This window comes from Odontomachus brunneus, unplaced genomic scaffold (genome assembly GCF_010583005.1).
Source record: "Odontomachus brunneus isolate Ranch 3 - 2012 unplaced genomic scaffold, Obru_v1 Obru_scaffold_029, whole genome shotgun sequence".
Classification (NCBI taxonomy): Eukaryota; Metazoa; Arthropoda; class Insecta; order Hymenoptera; family Formicidae; genus Odontomachus; species Odontomachus brunneus.
The window spans coordinates 1,883,844-1,906,767 of NW_022639479.1; the positions used below are offsets into that span (position 1 = coordinate 1,883,844).

At 42.5% G+C, this 22,924-nt stretch overlaps 1 protein-coding gene across 20 annotated transcripts in view; it reads right to left on the reverse strand.

Moving 5' to 3' along the window:
* Positions 1-22,924, reverse strand: part of LOC116843001 (dystrophin, isoforms A/C/F/G/H-like) — a 557,622-nt gene that overhangs the window by 234,727 nt on the left and 299,971 nt on the right. For 16 of the 20 annotated variants that reach the window (XM_032812942.1, XM_032812944.1, XM_032812923.1 and 13 more), the window contains one exon: positions 18,782-18,820. The exons of the other annotated variants lie outside the window; for them this stretch is intronic. In XM_032812942.1, coding sequence (XP_032668833.1) covers positions 18,782-18,820 — 39 coding nt within the window. The remainder of the gene's footprint in view (positions 1-18,781; positions 18,821-22,924) is intronic. 20 annotated transcript variants of the gene reach the window in all.

The following is a 22,924-nucleotide window of genomic DNA, read 5'->3' on the forward strand; positions in this document are numbered from 1 at the left end:
TCTCTCTCTCTCTCTCTCTCTCTCTCTCTCTCTCTCTCTCTCTTTGAGGCGCAGCACGATCGAAATCCGCGATCGCTCGCGCAGCATCCGGACGATTTCTAATTTCTGACAGTCGATCCGTTCGCAGAGCACCGGTGTGTGCATTTTCACGCACGCGAATTCACAAAGTGCGATATCGACAAGCGAAACTTGTGAATTCAATCAACGTTTGAGGGAGGCTTACGCCTTTGAATGCGTTACCGTCGGGATTTAGCTAACCCTCCAGCCGCCCAACCGAGATTTACGCAGTCGGGAAACGCTTCCGCGCCGTGAAATTTATATTGACCCCCGCGCGATTAATCTGTTGCCAATCGCGGCTCGCGCCACCCGATAAGGTCGCATGTGCGGTAAATCACGGCGGGCACAAACAGGAGTAGCCTTTACGCACTATTACGCTGGTCGTAATGCGCGATAATGCAGAATTCGGTATAATAAAACGACGACACGGTAAAATTGTATTACGAACGTGACACTCCCATTCCCCGTGAACCGTTATGAAATTTTCATGGCGAATGCTCAAACAAAATTAACCCGTTTCACCGTGTGATAGCGCGCCCTCTCGCTTGTGTAACGTTTTGTGTTCCGCCGGTCGGTCGGTCGGCGAATAAACGCGCCGCGGATCGCATTTTATTGAATTTGCGTGTCGCTCCTTTGTTTATTGTCCAGATAATACCTCGCTAAAGTATTACTTGTGAATACCAGTCCAGCCATTGTTCGCGAAAAACGGCTTTCCCGGTTGAACGCGCGAGCGCGACATACTAAAAGAAATTATGCAAATGCTCGTTAGGCGAAGAGAAAATTTATGCGAGCCCAAAAGTTTTGGGATGATCGCGTTAAGTGGTGAGGGTTTCGTTTAGAGCTGCTACACCAGCATCATACCTGCTTTGCATACATGCACAGAGGGGGTACTTGACAATAATTAAAGTAAAATAAAAAATGTAATGGCAAAAAGTATGTATAAATTCATGATATCCTCTAAGTGAATGAATAATGAAGAGAGTAGGATTCGTGCTTCGGCATATATGACGGTAGCTTTGAATATTTTCTCTTCTCTCTTTCGCGCAAAAATTAATAATTATAAATCATATATAATGTAATTATGTATATATTATATTATATTTTGCCGCACATAGCTGGAGAATGTCGGATAATTAATCAATTCAAGATGTATTTCCACTCTTGTATGATACATTTGTCCGACCAACATTTGTTTCGACTTGCTATTGAAAGGTCATTTACTCGCGTTCTTTTGCGATGCATAAAATACTCACCAATACAAGTAAAATGTAATGAAACGGATCGTTATACTGTGAAAAAGAAAAGGAAAAATTCGATAGAGCCAGTGATTTTCAATAACGGGCTTTGCAGCGTATCGGACGGTGGCATCGCTGGAATGCAATCAATTGCATCGATATCCCTCGTCAGTTAGAAGCGAAAACTGCGCAGTTGAATTTACATGGAACTAACGTATTCGTTCGGCGGATATAAACCAACTCATCTCCTGTATTTTCTAATTTTCTAAATTAGTATTCTGTATTTTCGTATTTTCTAATTTCACAATGTTCTATCCGGCTAACGGTAGAGGCATGCTGCATGAGTGTATGAAGTCGGCACCCCACTTTTTGAAATTTATAATTTTGAAAGTTGTTCCAGATTGTTCTAACTTTGTACCACATTGTTCCAAAGTGATATTGCTTCATTCGAAACGGTTTTCGAATAAAACAAAAAAAAAAAGATTTTTTGACCTGGCGCCCCATTTTTTTAAAATAAGGCATTCCGATACCGATATAAATTGTTCTAGTTGTTCCAAACATTGTTCCAAAAGCATAAATCAATAAGTTTAATTATAAGCCCGAGAAATTAAAAAAAAGTTTTTTGACAAACAGTCTATCGGACCAAGAGTAAACTTATACTATCTTTCTTGTTCCAACCGAGATCTTTTTGTTCTGAATTGTTCTAGGCTTAAGAATTATAGTTCTAGAGTATGAGACTTATAAGATCATTCGTCTCCGAAAATTCGTAAAAAAATTGATTTGACAGCACCCGACGTCAAGAGAAAACACATGCTTCCTTTCTTGGTCCAACTGAGATCTTTTTGTTCTGAGTTATACTAGACTTAAACAACAAAGCAATTTCACTTTATTTTGTCATGACATTTTGTAATTATTTCCGCCAATTTTCCTATAATAAAGATTAATTTTTGTAAGAAATCATCTTTTTCTTGAATTTTTGTCACCTCAGAAATATATTTCAATCATCCGTATTTTCAATCATCCAAATAATTATACTTTTTTAAATCAGTATATAGAACTTTTTTTTTTTAAGAAAATAGTTTCATCTAAAAAAACTTGAAAATATTTTTGTTAATTTTAATATGTTGTTAAGTTATGAATTTTTTTTTACGAAATTACATTTTTTGTCGATTTCGGCAAATTTAAATTGTTATTGCAAAAAATTGTTAATAAATGACTAAAGTAACTATTGGAACATAAAATATAATCTCTCTAGAGTATCTCAGAATTTTTTCAGATTTTTTAGATGAGTTTAACAAAAAAATGTTACAGGACTTAAAGGGGTCACCGTGCAAATGACGTTAGTAAAAAACATAATGCAAACGGAGGGTAAAAATTTTTTATGTTTCTACATAAATACATATATTTACATTGCCTTTAGCTTGAACGGAAAGTTTTTTTGGCTTACGCAACAAGTTGCTTCGTCGTTTAAGCCTAGTATAACTCAGAACAAAAAGACCTCAGTTGGAACAAGAAAGGAAGCATGTATTTTCTCTTGACGTCGGGTGCTGTCAAATCGATTTTTTTTCGAATTTTCGGAGAACGGATGACGCTACGAGTCTCATATTCTATAATTCAACTATAATTCTTAAGCCTAGCACAACTCAGAACAAAAAGATCTCGGTTGGAACATGAAAGGAAGCATGTGTTTACTCTTGACGTCGAGTACTGTCAAATCGATTTTTTTACGAATTTTCGGAGAACGAATGATCTTATGAGTCTCATACTCTAGAACTATAATTCTTAAGCCTAGAACAATTCAGAACAAAAAGATCTCGGTTGGAACAAGAAAGATAGTATAAGTTTACTCTTGGTCCGATAGACTGTTTGTCAAAAAACTTTTTTTTAATTTTTTGAGCTTATAATTAAACTTATTGATTTGTGCTTTTGGAACAATGTTTGGAACAACTAGAACAATCTATATCGGTATCGGAATGCTTTATTTTAAAAAAATGGGGTGCCAGGTCAAAAACATTTTTTTCATTTTTTGGACTTATAATTCAACGTACGGATTTGTCCTTTTGGAACAATGTTTGGAACAACTAGAACAATCTATTGTGGTATCAGAATGTTCGATTTTCGAAAAGTGGGGTGCCAACTCAAAAAATCATTTTTTTTGTTTTATTCGAAAACCGTTTCGAATGAACCAACATCACTTTGGAACAAAGTCAGAACAATCTGGAATAACTTTCAAAATTATAAATTTCAAGAAGTGGGGTGCCAACTCAAAAAATCATTTTTTTTGTTTTATTCGAAAACCGTTTCGAATGAACCAACATCACTTTGGAACAAAGTCAGAACAATCTGGAATAACTTTCAAAATTATAAATTTCAAGAAGTGGGGTGCCAACTTCATACACTCATGCTGCATTTGTGCAGCATGAGCGAGAGACAGAAAAAGAGTCGCACTTTTTTAGGAAAAAATGTCTAGGATTTGTAACTATATAATTATATAGAGAAATAATTACTATAAATTATAACAAAGAAAATAATTTTTTTTTAAATATATCCGCTAATTTCGTTGAAAAAGATTCGTGAAAAAGATCGTTTAGCTCTAATCAGGACGCTTCTTGTCAAATTGAAATGATATGCAGGCAAATTTCAACAGAGCAAATACTTCTCACTCTTTCGCAGCCCAACGAGATACTGCTAAAGACTGTCAATTCTAAAGAAATTTTGGTGACTACCAAATAGGCCTGAAGGGGCCTGGAAGGGCACGAAAATAATTGAATTGTACGTCAATTCGACACCGAATTTTCCAATAAAAGGTTATTAAAGAGCGAGATTTTTCGCACACGCTAAATCTCACATGACTGACGGTCTTTACTCTCTTACTGTGCGGTCGTCGCGTAAAATAACGCGAGATAATCGCACGTTATTTTCTCGCGCGTTATTTTCTTGTGCGTGACGTCGTAGCCGCGGTTAACGAGGAGCTAAGAATACCAAATCGAGTCAAACGGGGTATAATAGAATTGCGAGCTGGTTAGCGATTTTTAATAACTGATACTGTGATAGCCGCGGTACGAGCGGGCTGCGCGCCGGGGAATGCAATCAATCGGCGCGTGGCTTCGACGTGAAACTTCCGTCGGCTTTTGTGTTGCCTTTGATCGCTCTGCAACATCGCCGCGTACCTCCTTCCGCGTTCGTGTGCTGCAAACGCGACCCGGGACCGCGCTCTCGGGGAATGCGAAATATATGCAACGGTCTATTCCCAGGCCTGTTTTGCCAGGCTCGGCTTAATGCGCACTGACGTGGTGGCGGCAGAGGATCGCGCGGAAAAGCAGCCGCGCGGACGGCTACCGATGCAAATGAGCGCAGTGAGTACGGATTGCTTGACGGACTTGCACTCCGTAAAGGAGGGAAGAAGGTGAGGTAGCAATCAAAGGGACGCCTTCCTCTCAAGGATTCGCGCTGATGGTCGACCGGAGTCGGCTGTACCGATGATTTGCCGATCGTCGAGTCGAGTCACGATCGCCGTATTACGATTGCAACGCTTTGCCGCCTTGCCTGGCGCAGTTCCGCGGGCAAGCAATTACGCCTTTCGGAAGTATGCAGACGTGAGCGCAGTTTCTCGCGAAACTGTGTCGAGCACCGATCGCGCGACGATGACGATGACGACGACAGCGTGTCGTGTGAATTGTCGATTTTGACGAATTCGCCGAATCGACGATGTCGTATCTTCATCTGCGCGCGAGGGAACAGGGTGTTGTTTTGTATCGCGGCCGGTAATTAAGAGACGATAGTCGCTGAGCTTTAATGAAGCCTTAACGTCTGCTCTGTATATTTCTGGGGACAAAACCTCATTCAAAGCACGATGGTGAAAATACCGTTACTTGGAATCATGAATGTTTCAATCTTAGAATGGAGCTCCATATGAGTGAATTCGTCTCTGTGACGATGCAATATATCAAAATCGTCTTTCAATTTCGAATGAAAATATCCATTCGACAATTCAGAATGGAGAATTCGCTCTATATGAATGAAAATTTGTATTTCTCGAGTGAAACTTCGCTCCGATAAATTTCGGGAGTATTAGGCGGAAAAACTCATTAATATTTCTAATTGCTCCCATTGTACTTGGATATAGTGTAAACGATGATATATAATATTTTATGTTATGATATAATGATATATTTTAAACTGTGTTATATAACGATGGATTATTGAATAATCAACAATTATATATCGAAACATATAATATTGGAAAATAATTAGAAAGACCAGTAAGTTTTTCTCTGATAATTGTTAAAGCTTTACTGAAATTCGGTGTACATCAGACTGCATGAATGCTTTAACGTTATGACTAAGGTTACGATATTTGTGCAATTTTTAAGCTTGCATATTCTACATATAAAATGTAAGGTAGAAATTATAGAAAGCTTTATTAAATAAGTGCTAAAATCTGTGCAGCTTAGCGTAGAGAGATCATGATAACTCATTTGATTTTCTTTCTATCAACAAAATCTCACTGTTCTCTCTCTCTCTCTCTCTCTCTCTCTCTCTCTCTCTCTCTTTCTACTACTTGCCTAAGTATATGCAAATACATCTAGATTGAATTTCAAATAAAAGAAAAATTGATACTCTTCTTTTCATTGAACGACGGGAAAAATCTGTGCTTTAGAGGGTTAATGGCCCGCGTCATTAAGCGAGCGAGTGAGCGTAAGGCAGCTTTTTATAACGAATCGCCGGTATTCGTCAAATTATTTGTACGATGAAACATGCAGCCAGCACACAAAACACGAAACGTTGCTTGAACACGCGTTCCAGTCGCGCGCAGCTTTTTCAGAGAAAAATGTTATCACCGTCAATCGGCGACACGCTCGCAATCGCGATCGATCCGCTGCAAATCCGATTATAGATATACGTATCGCCGAGCCTGCATTCGATGTATACATTTTGCTGAGTGAGTTTGTAAAATGGATCTTTTGACGGCGCAATCATTTTCCGCGGGAAGATGAATGCCCATCGGTAAAATCTGGCTTAAAGCTCCGGACATTCCTCGATACGTTCGTTGTTAAGTATACACGAACCCGCCCGGAACTTTGTCCCAGTTGCGTAAAGAATGCCGTTTCCGCGGAAGTCGGAAGAAGAAGCTCGACGAGAGTATCGTATTATTTCTATTTGGTCGTGCGGTGCTCTGCAAGCACGTACTCGAAAGAGGAATTTATCTCAGAAATTATAAGAATTCCGCGAACGCGCGGCGAGAGGCTGCTGAATTTACAAATAATTAATTTCGTCCGGTGAAACTTCCCGAAGAAGACCGCAGTTTCTATTGAAACTTTTCTGTTTATCCGTCGGAGAACTTGCAGAATAAATAAATCATTCTTTAAATCATCATCTAATTATCGATAATTTCGCCTGGTAATTCGCATCTAATCTGTAAGATATTCAGTCAGGTAAGACGCACTTTAAAACATAAATTTGTTCAGCAAAAAAAATCATATGACGAATGGTACTTTTAATCTGTTTCCGTGAAAACTCTGTCAAATCGACAGCATGCGAACAGAATTTCGTGAGCGACTCACGAAATTGACAAATACGAAAAAAAAGGAAAAATCGCACTTTTTCCTCGCGAATAAACCCTCCGTAGTTTCTTCGCGCGTACTTTCCCACAACGCTGTGGATAGCCGAAGGATCGCACGGAAATTTTATCATCGAGGCGACTGTCGGCGAAATTGATGCGAGACGTGCGAAAAAGGGTAGTGAAATAGCGAGGGTGACGGCGGAAGTTCCGGCCGACAATATCGGAGAAACGAGAAGCCGGGAAGGAATAAAACCCTCGCGCGAGAATCAGGACACGGTGGTGGACGTCTGGTCAACAGAGGGTTCGCCGACCAATCTCTTAGAAGAACGATACGTTCTTGAGAAAGGCTGGCAAGGGCCGTGATTGAGGGCCTGAAAGACCCTCTCGTTCCCCTTTATGACTGACAACTGTCGCCGGGGCAAAAGAAGTTTAAAGAAGCGGGAAAAGCATTTTGTGTTCTGTCCTTTAAGTTTCGTATAAACAATTCACGAAAGAAGCGGGTAAGAAGTCGGCCAGGAGAGAAGGGAAAAATCGCGACCTCGTTGTTCCGCCAGCTTTGGCAAAATCGCGAAGAGAGCGCGAAAAGCGTAGACCTCAAGCGCGATTTCAATGCGCGCTGTGCGGAAAATCAGCAGAGAACTTCGCCTCTCTCCGTCGGGAATTGAGAAAATACGCGCGACACATCGTACGCGTTTAAGAAATAATAAAAGCGTTGCGTAAGACAAAAGAGGAAGATAGGGGTGAGGGAGAGACTGGCGAACGGCGAACAAAAACCGAAGATAAATCTCGCATTGGGAGAGAAAAGAGAGTTGCGTGAAGGGAGAGAGAGAGAGAGAAAGGGAGCACGAGTTTCAGACGCGAAAGAACGAACGAGGATGTAAAAAGGCCGGGGGAATCGGCGAAAAACACGAAACGCGAGAATCAACGATATCGAAGGCGGGAGAAGAAAGGGTGCGGGAGAACGGGAAATAAAACAGGCGCATGGGTTTCGAGAGGCAGCAAACGACCAACGGCGGATTTCAGTCCTCGAGATAACGATATACCCTCGGGAAACAGAAGGTAGGAGAACGGGCGAGTTTCCTACGTTGAAGGTGGACACGATCGGGAATAGGCGGCTCGTCGACTCTCGTTCTTTTTTCGCGCGACGGGGGGAAAACACGCTCGACGGATCGAGTATCCTGCTCTCGAGAAGGAGCTAAATGAGTACGGACGTCGTGGTGTCTGCCCGAGTCGTAAACTATCCCCGGTCGGTCGGTCGGTCGGTCGAGCGAGCGAGCTAGGACGCCGGCAGGGCGTCACGTATCTCGGAAATCGAGCTACAAGTGTCTACACGGTCGTCGATACACCGGCGTCTTTTTCTCCTAACGTCGTTGACCCGAGCTAAGAGTTTAACCAAGTGGATTGCGACGCCCGCAAAGAGCGAGATTAGCCGTGAAAAAACAATCAATGATGGATAATTAGGCTGCTTCCATTCGCGCACACGGACAACCCGCGACAGAGCCACGGCAAACAAACACACACCTCGTAAGTCGCGCGATCGAAGGAAGTCGGTCGTTAGTGGGATTATTAGTTACGTATGGTCAGTTGCAAGTCGGCTTGCGCATTCTTTAAGCTGGCCACACACATTTTTCGTAACAGTAACCGTAAGACGTAACGTAAGAATTGACCAATCATGTTGAGAATTGTCGAATCGTAAGGTCGCTATTTTTATAAATACTCGATCGCAATTAGTCAATTCTTATGTTCTTATGTCTTACGATTACTGTTACGAAAAGTGTGTGTAGCCAGCTTTACCCGATGAAGTTGCAGCGCTTCAAGTTGTCAGACTTGACAGCTACTGCTGACATGTGTGCGTGGTAATCGGTCATCACAGTAGCCGAAAAATGACAGTACAGTCGGCTGATTAAGCGCAACGAGACACTTTTCCTCGATGAATCTCAGGATACAACGCATCCTGTGTCCAATAGGAAAATTTATCTTTCAGTCATTCTCAAGAGACTCTGTTTTCCTAGTAGGTACTGAATACGTTGCAAAACTCATCGGGGAAAAGCGTTGCTACACTTCATCAGCCGGCTGTATACAGAGAATGCGATATTTGTGAAATTTGGAAGGAAGAATTTAATTCAAATTAAAAGAGAGTTGTTTTGAAAAGTAATTTTTACATATTTATAACCGACTACTGTGCGTATACATATGTATTTGCCAACAGTGGTTTTCAATTCTATACTGAAAAGATTACTTTGCATTTGGAATTAAAATATTTGATACATACGATCTGGTTGGCACATTACCATTTCTGTACACTTGCGTCGAGTATATGTATTACTAAGAGAGCAAAGCATACATAGAGTGACAATGAAATTTTTCGGTTGCCAATCAAATTTTCATTCGGTGTACTGAATTTTCGTTTCGACAACAAAATCCTTTTAGTGTGACAACTTGAAGCGTTGTAAGTTCACTCGATAAAAAGCATACGAACCGATTTGCAACTAACTGTACAATCCCCGCAACTGTTGTGAATATTCTTGCAACAGTCTTTCACACGTGGCGTGTATTCTTTCTCGTTAACAACAAATGAAAAATAACGCTGCACTGAGGGCTTTAGGAACACGCGGGGGAGGAAAGTAATTGGTCTGTGGAACTTGCCGGCGTAACACGAAGAATGAAATTTGCTAGTAACGTTCCCTTTGGAAAAATTCCCACCATACGCGAGCTACCTCTAATCTCAATTTCACGAAGTAAAACAACAAGATTATTCGCGCCCCCGCGTAGAAAAGATCGTGTAGCCGCTGCCGACGGCAAGAAAGCCGGAAAAGGTATGCGAGCTTCGCACTCTTCGTTCGCACATGCTGTGCGTCCGCGGTCAGCAGCGCTATAACGGCTTTAACGGCGTTATAACTCAATTATAACGACCACACGACGATGAAAAATGTTCATTGCACCCGAACTATCTTATACTCCGGTCTCAGGGTGCGGGAGAGAGATGCGCGCGAGAGGAAGCCTCGGTGTGGCCACAGCTCGGCGATAATAATGTCCTCAGATTTCGCGGCCGATGTCCAAACCCCTAAAATCGTTTATGACGTCTGCCGGCGACGTTGTCCACTCCCGTGAGTTCTCCTTCCTGATTAACCCGCCCAATCCGAGCGGACTGGTCGCTTTCCTCGGCTGAAATGTTTATGCACTCGCCATATGGCACACTCGCCGGCATCCGTATCTAAATTGCAAATTCGCCATTGGAAAAACATCGTCGTACTCGACTCTGTCTGTATTTGGTTATATATATATGTACGTGTGTCTCTCTCTTTCTCTTTCTCTCTCTCTGTGTGTAGAGTGATACGTGTATGTAACAGCGGCGGCGATGGCGCCAGGTATAATGCGCCTAAGTGCTTTCTGATTAAAAGACTCGCGCTAATTTTGGTTTCTCGAATTAATTCAGCCGCTGCGGAATATATAATTCGGACTTTTCATAAGAAAATAATTATTAATTCCGGCGTGACTGACGATATTTTAGAAAGTATCTGAAAGAATGCGCGCGCGTTCTCTCTCTCTCTCTCTCTCTCTCTCTCGACAGATTAAATTACTGCTGAGTTATTAATATTTTCAAAACGTCTTTGTGACTTACATGTATCGCGCAACGACACGTAAACAGTCACGTCGCATTTGCACACAGACAAAGGCACGATAATGAGTTTAATATACGCCCTAATGAGATTTATCATTAGACAATCAACGTGCATTAATTATGATCACGAAAGCGCCGCAATTTAATCAATCAATTATGCAACTCCGTAACTGAGAACCAACGGGAAGATAGAGTGGCGTTATGTAGGCGCGCTTCGGAAACTTGTTAATGAGCTAGCGAGACACCTTTGTCAATTAAGACGCCTCGAAGTTGCCTACGTAGTCCTTCGATGTCATTAAAATTAATGGACAAATATCTTTAACTTGAAACGAAAGCAAGTTCAAAGCGAACTAGTTAAACACCATCGGGCGCGGCTTTGAAAGGCGTAAGCCGTTATCAGCGACAGCGCAGAGTCGCACGTCGGAGAAGAGATTTTCCGCGGAAAGACGAAATATAACCGTCTCTCCAGGATCATGTATCCTCACGCGGATCGAATCAATCAATTAAAGCACCGGATCGATTAGTCGGCGATTGATGGCCGGCCAATTTGTCCCGACGTCGCGCGCGCCTAACGAGATGATACCGCCGGCGTGCCCGGCGAGAAGTTGGTAAACATCAAACACTCGTAAAACGTAATCCTCTCCATTAGCTGGCGCACGTTCATTCGAATGACAACGCGATCCGCTAATTCGGCACCGATGTTTTATGCCCAACGCCCCAACATTCCGCGTTGACGCTCCAACGCGCGGCATCAGCTAGCTGAAACGTATTTCCGCAAATGGTCACGGGCCTTTTTCCATCGTCGATGCATGCCGATTGTATATATCGTATAAACCGGCAAAAAATAATTCGCGCGAGGGTTGGATGTGTATCGTGTATAAATCGCCCGATCGCGAAAGCACACTCATGCATTTAGATCGATTCGAGTGCATGACAACAAGATTGAATTAATCGTATATCGCATTCCAAAAATAAATATTGCTTTTTTACATTTAACGTAAAAAAGTTACTAAGACATTATCGATACTTCGAATCGGTCCTCCATACACAGAAAAATACATACTATATTCAATTGTATCTTACTTGTTTCATAAGTTTATATATCCGCAAGTCTGTCGTAAGTTCGTCATAAGCACTAGATTTACTCAACATATTTTAATATTTTGAATCCCCATTCAATTAAGAATATTAAATTCACTCTTTTTTTGGCTCTTGTGAAAGCCCGATTAAAAGAGAAATTCGATTTGCTTATCACATAATTTCATTGCATTATCACATTATCACATTATTTTTCTTAGATAGAGTTCTCCAATATTCTTGTAAAGAGAATAAAATCTTCTTTGGAGCACGTCATAATGTATGAGGTTTTCTAAAATTTTCGATGAGTAAACATTTTAATACTGTTATTAAGAAAATATTTCTTGTTGGACATAAACATCACTTAGAAGAAGGAAAACAAACTGAAAAATCGCTTTTCTTAATAGTAGAATGACATTTTTCGATGTGCAGACGATAAGTGGAAAAACACGTTACTAGGCGGACGCTTATCCACTCATAGTCTGTCGAGAACAGGACTTAAGCGTTAAGTAATTTCGTATGCTCAAGAGAAAGCGGAACATTTTTGTGAGAGGCAACAAAAGACACAGCCATTATCACTTACGTTTTCGTGTCTAAGGGCGATTTCAGTTATTCTATGCAAACGGATTATCTTGACACAACTGTTGCCGGTTGTTTATTAAATTATTTACCTAGCATTCGCGGACGGAAAATAGCACAATGCTAAGAGAAAGGGAGAGAGAGAAAGAAAAGAATGAGCAGAAGCAACTCGGCGTAGTGCTTCCTACCGCAAACCGTTAAAACCGCTTCTACGCTTCGCCATTGTACAGTAATAGAAAATAATTCGAAATAAAAATAAAAGTAGAATGTCATTCCGAAGTTGCAACGGGTTGCGGAGGGTTAAACGTAAAAAAAATAAAACAGCGAAATAAAATATTGTTCGTCGGTGAGTTACATAACGGGGAAAGAATAAAATATAAAAACAGTCGTGGCATAAAACTAACAGAAACGCTTTGCTTTTTAATTTTGCCTCAATTACTGCAATCATTGTGCGTGTGTGCAGAGTAGCGAGAAATAATACGTGACGCTTTATAATGCTCGATTGTGTGAAATTATGTGGCGCGGCTTTGCGAGTCTCTCTGCAATCGCGATTTCTATAAGCGCACTATAAAACGCGATGTAAACATGGCGCGGCGCAACATTGCGTTGCGCGTTCGGGATTGTACGATCAGAGCGAAAGGTGACAAAGAGAGAAACCCGAACGGCGATAACAAATGTTCCCTCGCAACCCGTCTGCGTAAGAGGATCGGCACAATGTCGTTCTGAAGTTGCAGTAAGCTGCAAAAAGTTAAAACGCGAAGCACTCGGAGCGCGAAACTTCGCGGAGTAAAATCAAAGGTGCTCTCCCAGTTACGCGAGTTACAGTCTTGTGGAAGTTGCCGATATGAAATGCAATCTGTATGTATCTCGCCACGATTACATCGAACGCGCAGTATGGATTCGAAGTTATAATAAGGCGTGCCCTGCAAAATGTAAAGACAGGGGGAGATTAACAACTTTCGATACAAAATATAAGTTGGAATATCGGTACTGGAGAGGAGATAACGGAGATTAATATAAAAAACGCTGATTTTAGGAAGACTGAGTGCAACATTTTTTTTTTTTTTTTTTATTAGATTTGTTGGCTGCTTTTGCTACGCGTCTACCTACACGCACTAGTGAGTAGCGCTTGTGGATATCGGACTGCATGTGAGGACATATATATAAATTTGGCTAAAATTCTTCTAGCCTAGAGTTAGGACAAAGCATGATGATTCCTGATTGATCTGTTCATCATTTTTAGGTGTGATGTGAATGAGAATGAGAGAGAAGCTCTAAAATTGTGATGACAAAGCGCGTTGCAACTTCTCTCTCACTCACTCACTTCCAGACGTCGTTCAGCGGACATATATCGTTATTAATATGCAAAACCATTTCATAGTTTTTTCATACATTTTCAACACGTTTCCCTGCCTGTAAAAAAAAGATTTAATTACACTAATATGCAATGTTCACTGCTCGGGAATAGTTATACTTTGTACTTCAGTTGAAAAGAAAAAGAGAGGCGTATGGAAGGTATCGTGTTGTCTGAAAGAAAAGGTGGAGAAAACTTGCTGGCGAACCTGCTCGGCGCTGTGTCGCTCACAGGATAGGACTCGACTGTGCGACAATGAGGGCTGAGACTAGCAATTTCGCGTGCTCGTTCGCCGTTCGTGGAGCCACCCCCGCGCGTCCTGATATATCGCCCGTTATAAATCGCCGTCCGGTGAGCCGTGCGCCGCGATTGTATTATAAAACGCCGGTAAATTAATTCCAATTCTGCAATGGGGAAGTCGCTCCACGACTACCGAAACGTGAGATCGAACGGGAATCGACGATACCGGCACGCTAACCGTCGCGGCCCTGCTGGCTGTATCGCGCACGTGTTCGCACATAGACAGGCGGACAGACAGACAGGCACACACGTGCACGTCGTCGCCGAGAGAAAATCGCGCACCCCATACCAACACGCACTGACATTAATTATCTCCGTGTGGATATTGAAATAGGGATTTATAGCCAAGGGAAACTCTCTGCCCCGTATCGTTCCTCGGTCCGTGAAATCCGGCCGTATCTGATCGCCGCACAGAACATGCCGGAGAATTCTGGCTTTAATTCGATTTCCCAGCGCGGTTTGCGCCGGAGATACACGAAGCAGCGCGATGATACCGGGGCTTTCGCGGCGCCCGCACGATATCACAGCCTCGCGTATGGCAAAGCTGATAATTTGTAATAGAAAAGCGATAGAGGACTGCGCGCTGGTCGAGCGTATTGTGCTCGACTCTTTCTAACATGCAAATTTTCATCTGTCGCGAACCCGATAAAGTAACAGTCACCTACGTCCCCGTGGAAATGCACTTCACCAGAAAATTGCTCGGCACTGCCACAAGTTCACACATTGTTGTCTGCGCAAGTTGCGCCTCACTACATCGGGAGAAATATCTTTTCACTGCTAAGAAAAGCGATTATTCAGCTTGCTTTCCTTCTCCTAAGTTATGGTTATCTTCAACAAAGAATATTTTCTTGATAATAGTCTCAAAATATACTCGTTACAAATTCTAAAAAAGCTCATTATAATCTATTGAAAAAAGAGAATTTATATATTCTCCTTATATAAGATATTATAAAATTTTACGAACAAAGAAGTTAATGTGAGTCTATATAGTAAACAAACTGGATTTTTCTTCTAATTTACTATTTTTTTACTGCAATGCTAAATTTACTAAGATTCAGAATATGTTTTGAACAAATTTGATACTTGTAATAAATTTACATACCTACAAATTTATTATAAGCATCAAATTTGTTCAAAACACATTATAAATCTTAGTAAGTTTAGCATTCCAATAAAAAATAGTAAATTAGAAGAAAAATCCGGTTTGTATATATATAGGCTTCAACTACCGCTTATTTTTTGAGCGAATTACAATAATATTTAATTTGAATTATTATGTAACGGGCAATTTGTGGATTTTAATATCGTAAAGTTTGAAAAAAGCTATTCATGTCGCTCGGGAATTATCGAGAAACCATTCAGATTTTCATGATTTTCACGACACGAGACAATCGATGATGGAAATTTTATAATTTGTTAATTGCATTTATAGAGAAAAATATGCTGTATTGAATTGATCGTTAAATTTACGTCGTACAAATTGATGCGACAACAAATTTATTAACGTTTATTCTCAGGGTTTTATGTTACATTTGTATATTTAATATAATGCTTTTAATATAAATTATTAATATAAATTTTGGTAATTTTTTTCTTTTTCGTCGTTCTGTGAGTGCCACATGAAGCACTCATGAGAGACGCAATCTTACACATGACACGATGTAAGACGAGTAAACAGTTGCTGCCAAATTTAAACGCATCTGTCTATCCGGGCAGGTTGATCGCTCGCGATCAGGGCTCTATCGTGAAACTGGTAGATCTGCCCGAGTGATCGGCGGTGTATATGTGTATGTGGAAGTGCGAGCGAACGAAATGTCACGGGATTCGGAATAGACACGGAAATTGCATCGATCACGCGCGCGATATCGACCGAACGACTCGCAGTCGTGCGCATTGCGACGATCTTTTAACGCCACCGTTCGAGAAAGCCGCTCGTAAAAGGGTGGCAGCTTGCGCGCAAGTCGCGTCGTTGAAAAACGTTTATGCCCTTCTACAGCTTTAATTTCTGCCCTGTCGGAATGACATTAAGGCGCGTTTGACGTGGGGCGCGCCGCGTTCGTATTACAAGTGCTTAATTAACTTTACTACTCTCGCGAGCTCGTAACGTTTGCAGTTCGCGTGGAAGACCCAATTAAAATCCGGCGCGACCTATGGACGAATACGCGAAATATATGTATACGTCTGGCATCCTGATAGGAAACACGAGTCGTTCACGTCTAAAGTCGTGATCGTCCAGAAATGAAAGACTCTCGACGAGAACCGGCGTGTTATATCGATTGTGTTTTTCGTAGAGAGGAAGCGTACAAATCCTCTTATAATCCCTCTTTACTTAGCAAAATCGAAATCTAATTCTGTTCGATAGGATTATCAAGTTGTAGCAAATTATTGAGCTCAAAGTGTCTCTCTCCTCACTGGTGAATGAAAGAGAGCGGGAGAAAGAGAGAGCTTATCACGCTTCGATTCGTGCGCTAAGAAAAACCGTCTGTCGATTTTGGATAATCCCGCGTAATCTGATTGCGAGTTAAAAGCGGCGCGAGTCGAAGTTAGAAGCGCCAAAATGGCCGGGAGAAGATATTCACTGCGAATAGAGGATTTACGCGAGGGGCCCGTTACGATTGCGAAATAAACGTCGACAATTAGGGACGCGCGGGACGATTGATCGTATACGATCACTTTCATTTGTAACTCTCAAGCACAGGTCGCGATTTATCGCACGGCAAGAGCTCGATCGGTATCTGAAGAAGGTACAAGAAAGTAAATCTTTCATCTATCGGAAGAATGCGTTGAAAGAGAGCGCGCGCGGTGATTCGGCATTTTGTTCGAACCAATAACGTCGAGCGAGCATTCTTCTTTGCGGCGCAGCCGGCTGTTCTCCACTCCGGAGACTTCTCCCCGCCGCTTCCGCTCTCGATTTATCCGGCTAATTTTGCGAATTAATGGCCCCCGCTGTCGGAGCCGGCAAATTACATTGTTTAAATGCCCCTTCGTCAAGCTGCCTCGCCGCATCGATTCTTTCCACGCGAATCAGCCCGCAACGTTATCTCGATTTCTCGAGGATGGAAATCTCGGCCAATTACTCCCTCGACGTTGTAATTTCCGTCGCTCATTTCGCCCGTGCGCACAAATTTATGCACGACGGCACGCGGTGCGTCTCCTTTTTTTTTTAGATCTCTATCAGTTGGCAGCGGCGTCGGTGCATCTCGGAAAATGTGGAGATACACTCCCGGCACGAAGTCGTGTCGAAATTCACGGTAGTGAAAGTCGGCCACTCGACTCTGCTCCATCGTTGTAAATGCGTTGATTAAATCGCGACAAATCGTACAATCGCATTGTCCTGGGAAAATGGAGAAGAGAAAGATTGAGGAAGCGATAATATTTAAGAATTAAATTGAGGAGAAGTACAGGAATGCTCGAAAAAAAAGTGCGTTTATTGTGTCCGCGGAAAGTAGGTTAATGCAGAAATTGAAGTAATAACGCGCGCGCCGCGAATTCAAGAAGCGCAATATTGCATCTTCGATAAAAGCCTTAACTTTCTTGGAGACAGCGGCGCAATTTTTGTGCCATTTCGTGAAAATTGTCGGGAGCGAATTGTTACAATGCGCCTCTAATATTCTTCGCGAGCGCACAAATTGTTTTATCGAACAAAGCGAGGCGCGGAAGCATCTAGGTAGGACTTATCGTCGCCATTGTGACAGAAAATCATTTCAGTTAAAAGTCAGGCGAGAAGAACCTCCGTGACCAAATTAACGCTGGCAATTAAATTACATTTTCAGTTGTAGTTATTTCAGACGGTACGCTGATGCGTAACAAATGTAACGCTGTAATTACGTTATAATTCCCGATATATATACTCCTCTTCCTTTGCACTCAGGATTTCGCGTAAATTCTGTTAACATCCTACAATTCTCTAACCGGCATATTGAAATATTTACGGAGGAGAAAGGTACACAATCCGTATATCTGGTAAAAAATATTTATTCGAAAAATACGTATTTTTTTAACTTTTTCTTCTTTCTCTCCTCTTCTCTGGCCAGAATGAAGTTGTTATTATTATCATCATCCGAAAAAAAATTTTGCACAACAAGAAACGCTCCTTCTTTCACGCGAAGAACGATAATTGTCATCTCGTAAAATCCGCGATTTCCTAAATCGGAAGCGTGAAACGATTTCTGCGGTATACAAGAGAGTATCGTTGACGTGCCTCTGCCGGCGGATGTAGGCGAGAAAAATCAATGAGTTCCGGACGGAGAAATGGAGACAATTTCAAGCGGTGTGTGCGCGCGTCGCGTGTTTGAAATTACCTTCCCCATCGACGCGGTAATCATTCTACCCGCTTTAAGCGTTCTCCTCGCGAAGTCGCCCTACATACGTCCGTCGCCCTTAATATTTTATCGACGGCATTCCGGTTTCTCGCGCAGAAAACAGATAGATGGGGAATTGCAATAGAAGTGCATTGTCATGAAGTGGCACGGCGGACGCAGCGGTGGAGGAGAGGGGGGAGGGCACAGCAGGGTCGCATCCGAGGATTGCACAGCAAAAGGGGCACGAAAGAGTCGAAGGGGATATCTTGTCCTCGTGTTCGAGCATCATCGACCTCGCGCGTCTTTCTAAAAGGTGATACGACACGCCGGGTCGACCGCAATCAAGTTTCGAGATATCGATGAACCATACGCGGCTCTATCTACGTAAATATAGTACATTCGAAGTGTACGTACGTTCGCGCGATATTCCCCACGTAAAGTGGTTGAAAGCGAGAACTTAAGTTTCTATCTTAAACACGTTATCCGAAGGTAGCCTTATTAAGTAATCCCGAATGTAAAAAGCAACGGAAAAATCGTTTTTCTTCCTTTCACGTCGACAGCAAACAACGTCAATTTGACTACGCAGTGTCTCACGATATGCGATCGCTTCCGTAACCTACTCAATTAGCTAAGTAGGTGTCGAATGACGTAACCATCGCGTTGATTATGGAACATTATCTTAAGAGGACTCACCGAGGGTGGCAGGAGCCGCTGGGGGAATCCATTACGTACCTGTAAGAAAAAAAAGACATTTTAGTCTGAGGAAACGATCGTGTTGCACGTGAAAACGCGAGGAAACAAAATAGCGATCGCTCGTGGCGCTAAATCGGCAGGGCGCTTCGCTGCGTGCGCGTAAACGTAAGGCAGGCGATGTAATTAATTTGCAGTTCTCCGTGACGTTTTCACGGAGGGCGCGCGATATGCCGATTGGAACAAACGTCACGCAAATGAAGCTGCGTTATTTGATTCCCGGACAAGGACACATCGTTGACTCGCTGATTAATTTGCTCGTCACGAGAAGATTAATTTATCGCGCACGTCGGGGGAACATTTTAATCTTTCTCAGGTCCTTACACACCCTTCAAATGTATTTCGGACCGTCACGATATTCGAGGCACAACGGCACGAGTCGCCAAGTTCGCGAATCCGTGAGATCGTTCGAGCACGATCGGCACTAATCGCCGCGATTACCGATTACGACGCTAATGGAATCGTTTAGGGACGAGTTCAAATCGGGCAAGTGGCTCCGAGAGCTTTTACAGAAAACGAGAATGGCGGCGCGCCGGGCGTGTGTGTGCTTATACCGTGTACACGCGCGCGACGAGTCGCTCGCATACATCAGTCCGCAAGTGGATCTTGAAATATGCAACGGACTATCATAGTCATATACCACTCGCGAGCTCAAATCCTGCGACTCACTCACTCTCTCTGCCGCCCGCCATCGGTCTTCGCCAGGATTCGCGCACGCTCTCTCTTTCTCTTTTTCACACACACACACGTGCGCTCGCGCGCGTGCACTCACGTCGCGCGTACAATGGCCGGAAAAAAGTGAACCAGCATCCGAAAGATGATGCCACGTTAAAATGGCACCGGTATCATCCCGGCAATATGAGACGTGTATTCGCGTGTAAACGTAGAAAACTGGTGCGTCCGCGTTATTGCGCGTGTGCGCTATTTATAAAACTCGAAATGATAAAAATCTTTTCTATTTTTTATTTTTGACGAAACATCGCGACTTTCTTTCGTCGAATGCGACGGATTTCTCGCAACTCCTTTATCACGACCAAGCGCCTTGTCGTCTCAACTGTGTCTAGCCGAGTCGGAATTTTGATCTTACTTTCGACCTTAGTTTTCCATTTAACGTCTACTTTGGTGCTCTCAAACCTATATCACCCTCCTTTAATTTTACTTAACCTACCAATTTTGCTCTTTAGAACCTAAAAGGCATTTCGTGTGTTTTTCTCCACTTAGAAGCGCTAAGTAGAATTTCAGTCTCCATGTGTATTAAACATACACTGATCCTTTACACAGGTGTGAGAAAGTTCAAAGTAAGACTGAAACAAATTTTCTGAAAAACAGAACAGAAAATTCCACTTGTAAAGTTCTAAAGAGGAACTCTCGGTTTTATTATCAAGGTAAACGTTAAATGGAGTATTGGGGTGCAAAGTACCTCAAAAGATGAACATTTCGACTCGGAACGCGCAAGACAGAATATAAGAAAGCGGAAAACTAATCTGACACGTTACCATAGCGAAACGCACGAAACAATTGCGCGCGACCGAGAGCGGTGGACTACTCGGTAAAGATTAATGCGAAATTACACGCTAACGAGTAACATCGGAGCCGATATCGGTGACTCACTATGCGCCTGGAACCCGCCCAACTGTGTCGGGCATCGCGCGTAGCTATCTGCATGTACTGATATACTCGTGTGCGATGCAATATCTCTATCAAAGCTTCCCGGAGGCATTAATTTCGCCATCGACTCGTCAGACGTCAATGGGAGGTAACGTTTAATCTGAGTCAAGTTGATGCCGCTACCGTTTGTCGACAATCACCATTGTCGACCTACATCGAGAAAGGACATCACCACCATCGTTCGCCGAAACGACACTAATCTGCGTTATCGATCATCGGGTCGCGTGCAAGCTCACCCTCCTCATTCCCCTCCTCCGCGTATGTTTTTATTTTTATCTCATTTGGCCTCTTCTCGAAACTTCGAGAGAGTGAAACGCGCGTTAAACGATTAAATATACAGTCCCCGTTATTCGTGAGTGCTCGTGTACACGTGCGTCGCACAAATAGCATGCGAGATCGCGTATCTTAATTCGAAGATCGATTCGAAGATGCTGCGCAGTTTCTCACCGTGGGGAGACACGAAGTGACGGGATAACGGAACCCGATCCGAGTGCATTCCGTTATCGGGCAGACGCTCTGAAATTACACTAAGAGGTCGTTAATCCGATTATCCGACTCGCTTTGACATGCACGCGCGCGCGCGCGGAACCACATCCGGCGAGGACGAACGACGGCTGCGTTAATGCGATAAAGAATGCGTTCCTCGCTGTCCTCGGTACGACCGATCCGCTAATAAGACCGGAGGCGCACTTGCGAGAAGGCTACCTTTGTTCCCGGCGAAGGTGACGTCGGAAAACGGTCCGGTTTCTAACGAACGTGCCGTGCCGGTGAGGGAAATCATCGTCGTTCGATGACGTAAACGAGCGCGAGGAAAAAAAAGCGAGCTCTCCGTCACCAGCTCAGCGAATGTGTGGGACTTTAGTCGAGAAAATTGTCTTCACACTTCGCAGGTTCATGCGCGTCAACCCGTCCCCAAGTCTCAAGAGTGAAAATGTGATACAGTTGGCGAGGAGAATGCACGAAATCCGACTTTATCTCATAGTCTTGATCAGGTTGATTCCAATCCATAATTTATGTATGGGCCAACCATACTGTTTTTCCCATATAAATTCTTTTGATTCTATTTAATTAACTTTGTCGAGAAGTCTTTTTAGACTTTTTTAGGATCTGCAAATGGCATTTTTTGCCACTTACAGGCGATAAATAGTACAGCAGTTTTCATGTACATTAAACATACACTGATCCTTTAGGATGTGCAGAAAATTCAGGTCGCGAGCAGAATCAAAATTTCGACTCGGAAACGCAGGGTGGCAGGATTGTATTAGCAATAAGAATTATTAATAATTAGTAGCTTGTTTGTAATCTGGATTCGATAATATTATTATCTTGTATAAAATTAGATAACTGATTGGGATCAATCTGATCAGGAGCGTGGGATAAATTTCTAGTAGGGAAAGAATAAGCAAAGGAGATGAATAAGGAAGCTTGAAAGTTCCCGAGAGAATTATAAACGGGTACACTCAGAATACTGAGTTACATACGGGAATCTTTGAAATGAGTAATGTTCGTGGATAGCACGCGTTATCGCGGTGGGGCTTAAGTTGGTTTTAAAAGTAATGGGGCATTAGCCAGGAAGTCGCGAGCGCAAACGTAATTCAGCATGCGATACGAACGGTATTCGAAATTTACGCACATACCAGCAATAACGTAATGCATCTGTTGCACGGGATGCATTCTTCATCTCATTCGACTCGCCCTCTCCGCGTTCGCGAATGCATTTTCCATGCAGAATCGGACGCGGCCAAGTTACATCCACAATAAATCACCGCAGAATGAAATCCGAAATTTACGAATCGCGCATCAAAATTCCATATAAATGTACGTTTCCCGTGCGCTGGCGTTCCCTTTCTCTCTCTCATTTTCCGCTGCGTTGGACTATTCGATTTTAGAGAGTGACTTTCGCGTCTCGAATACGATATACGTCACGCAGCATTTTTACGTCAAACATATTTTAATTAATTGACTCCGAGAGAGAAAAGCAATATCAAGCAACTACGATAAGTGAGCAACTTTGTGTTCAACGACTTTAACTTGAGTCAAAATTTAGAATCTGCTACAAATCTCGAAAGCTTAAAGTCATCTTTTAATGCTCCTTGCGCTATCCGGCACGTTAATGTAATTCTGTTAGGTAAATCGGATTTTTATTTCGCTTTGTCTGTTTTTATCGTGTTGATTCTTTTAAATACCTTTTGTTTCTTGACATTTTTCTTAAGAGTTTATAATACTTTGTTTAAAATGTAATATAAGGCTCAGTTACAAAAACAGTATGCAACGTGCGACAATATTAGAACAATTGACAAGAAATGTAAACACTCACACTCTCATACGCACACATATTTTTCTCATTGTCAATTCTATTGTCGTTCATGAATGAACACCTGGCGATCAAAGCGAAGCTTATCTGATTATATGACGTAC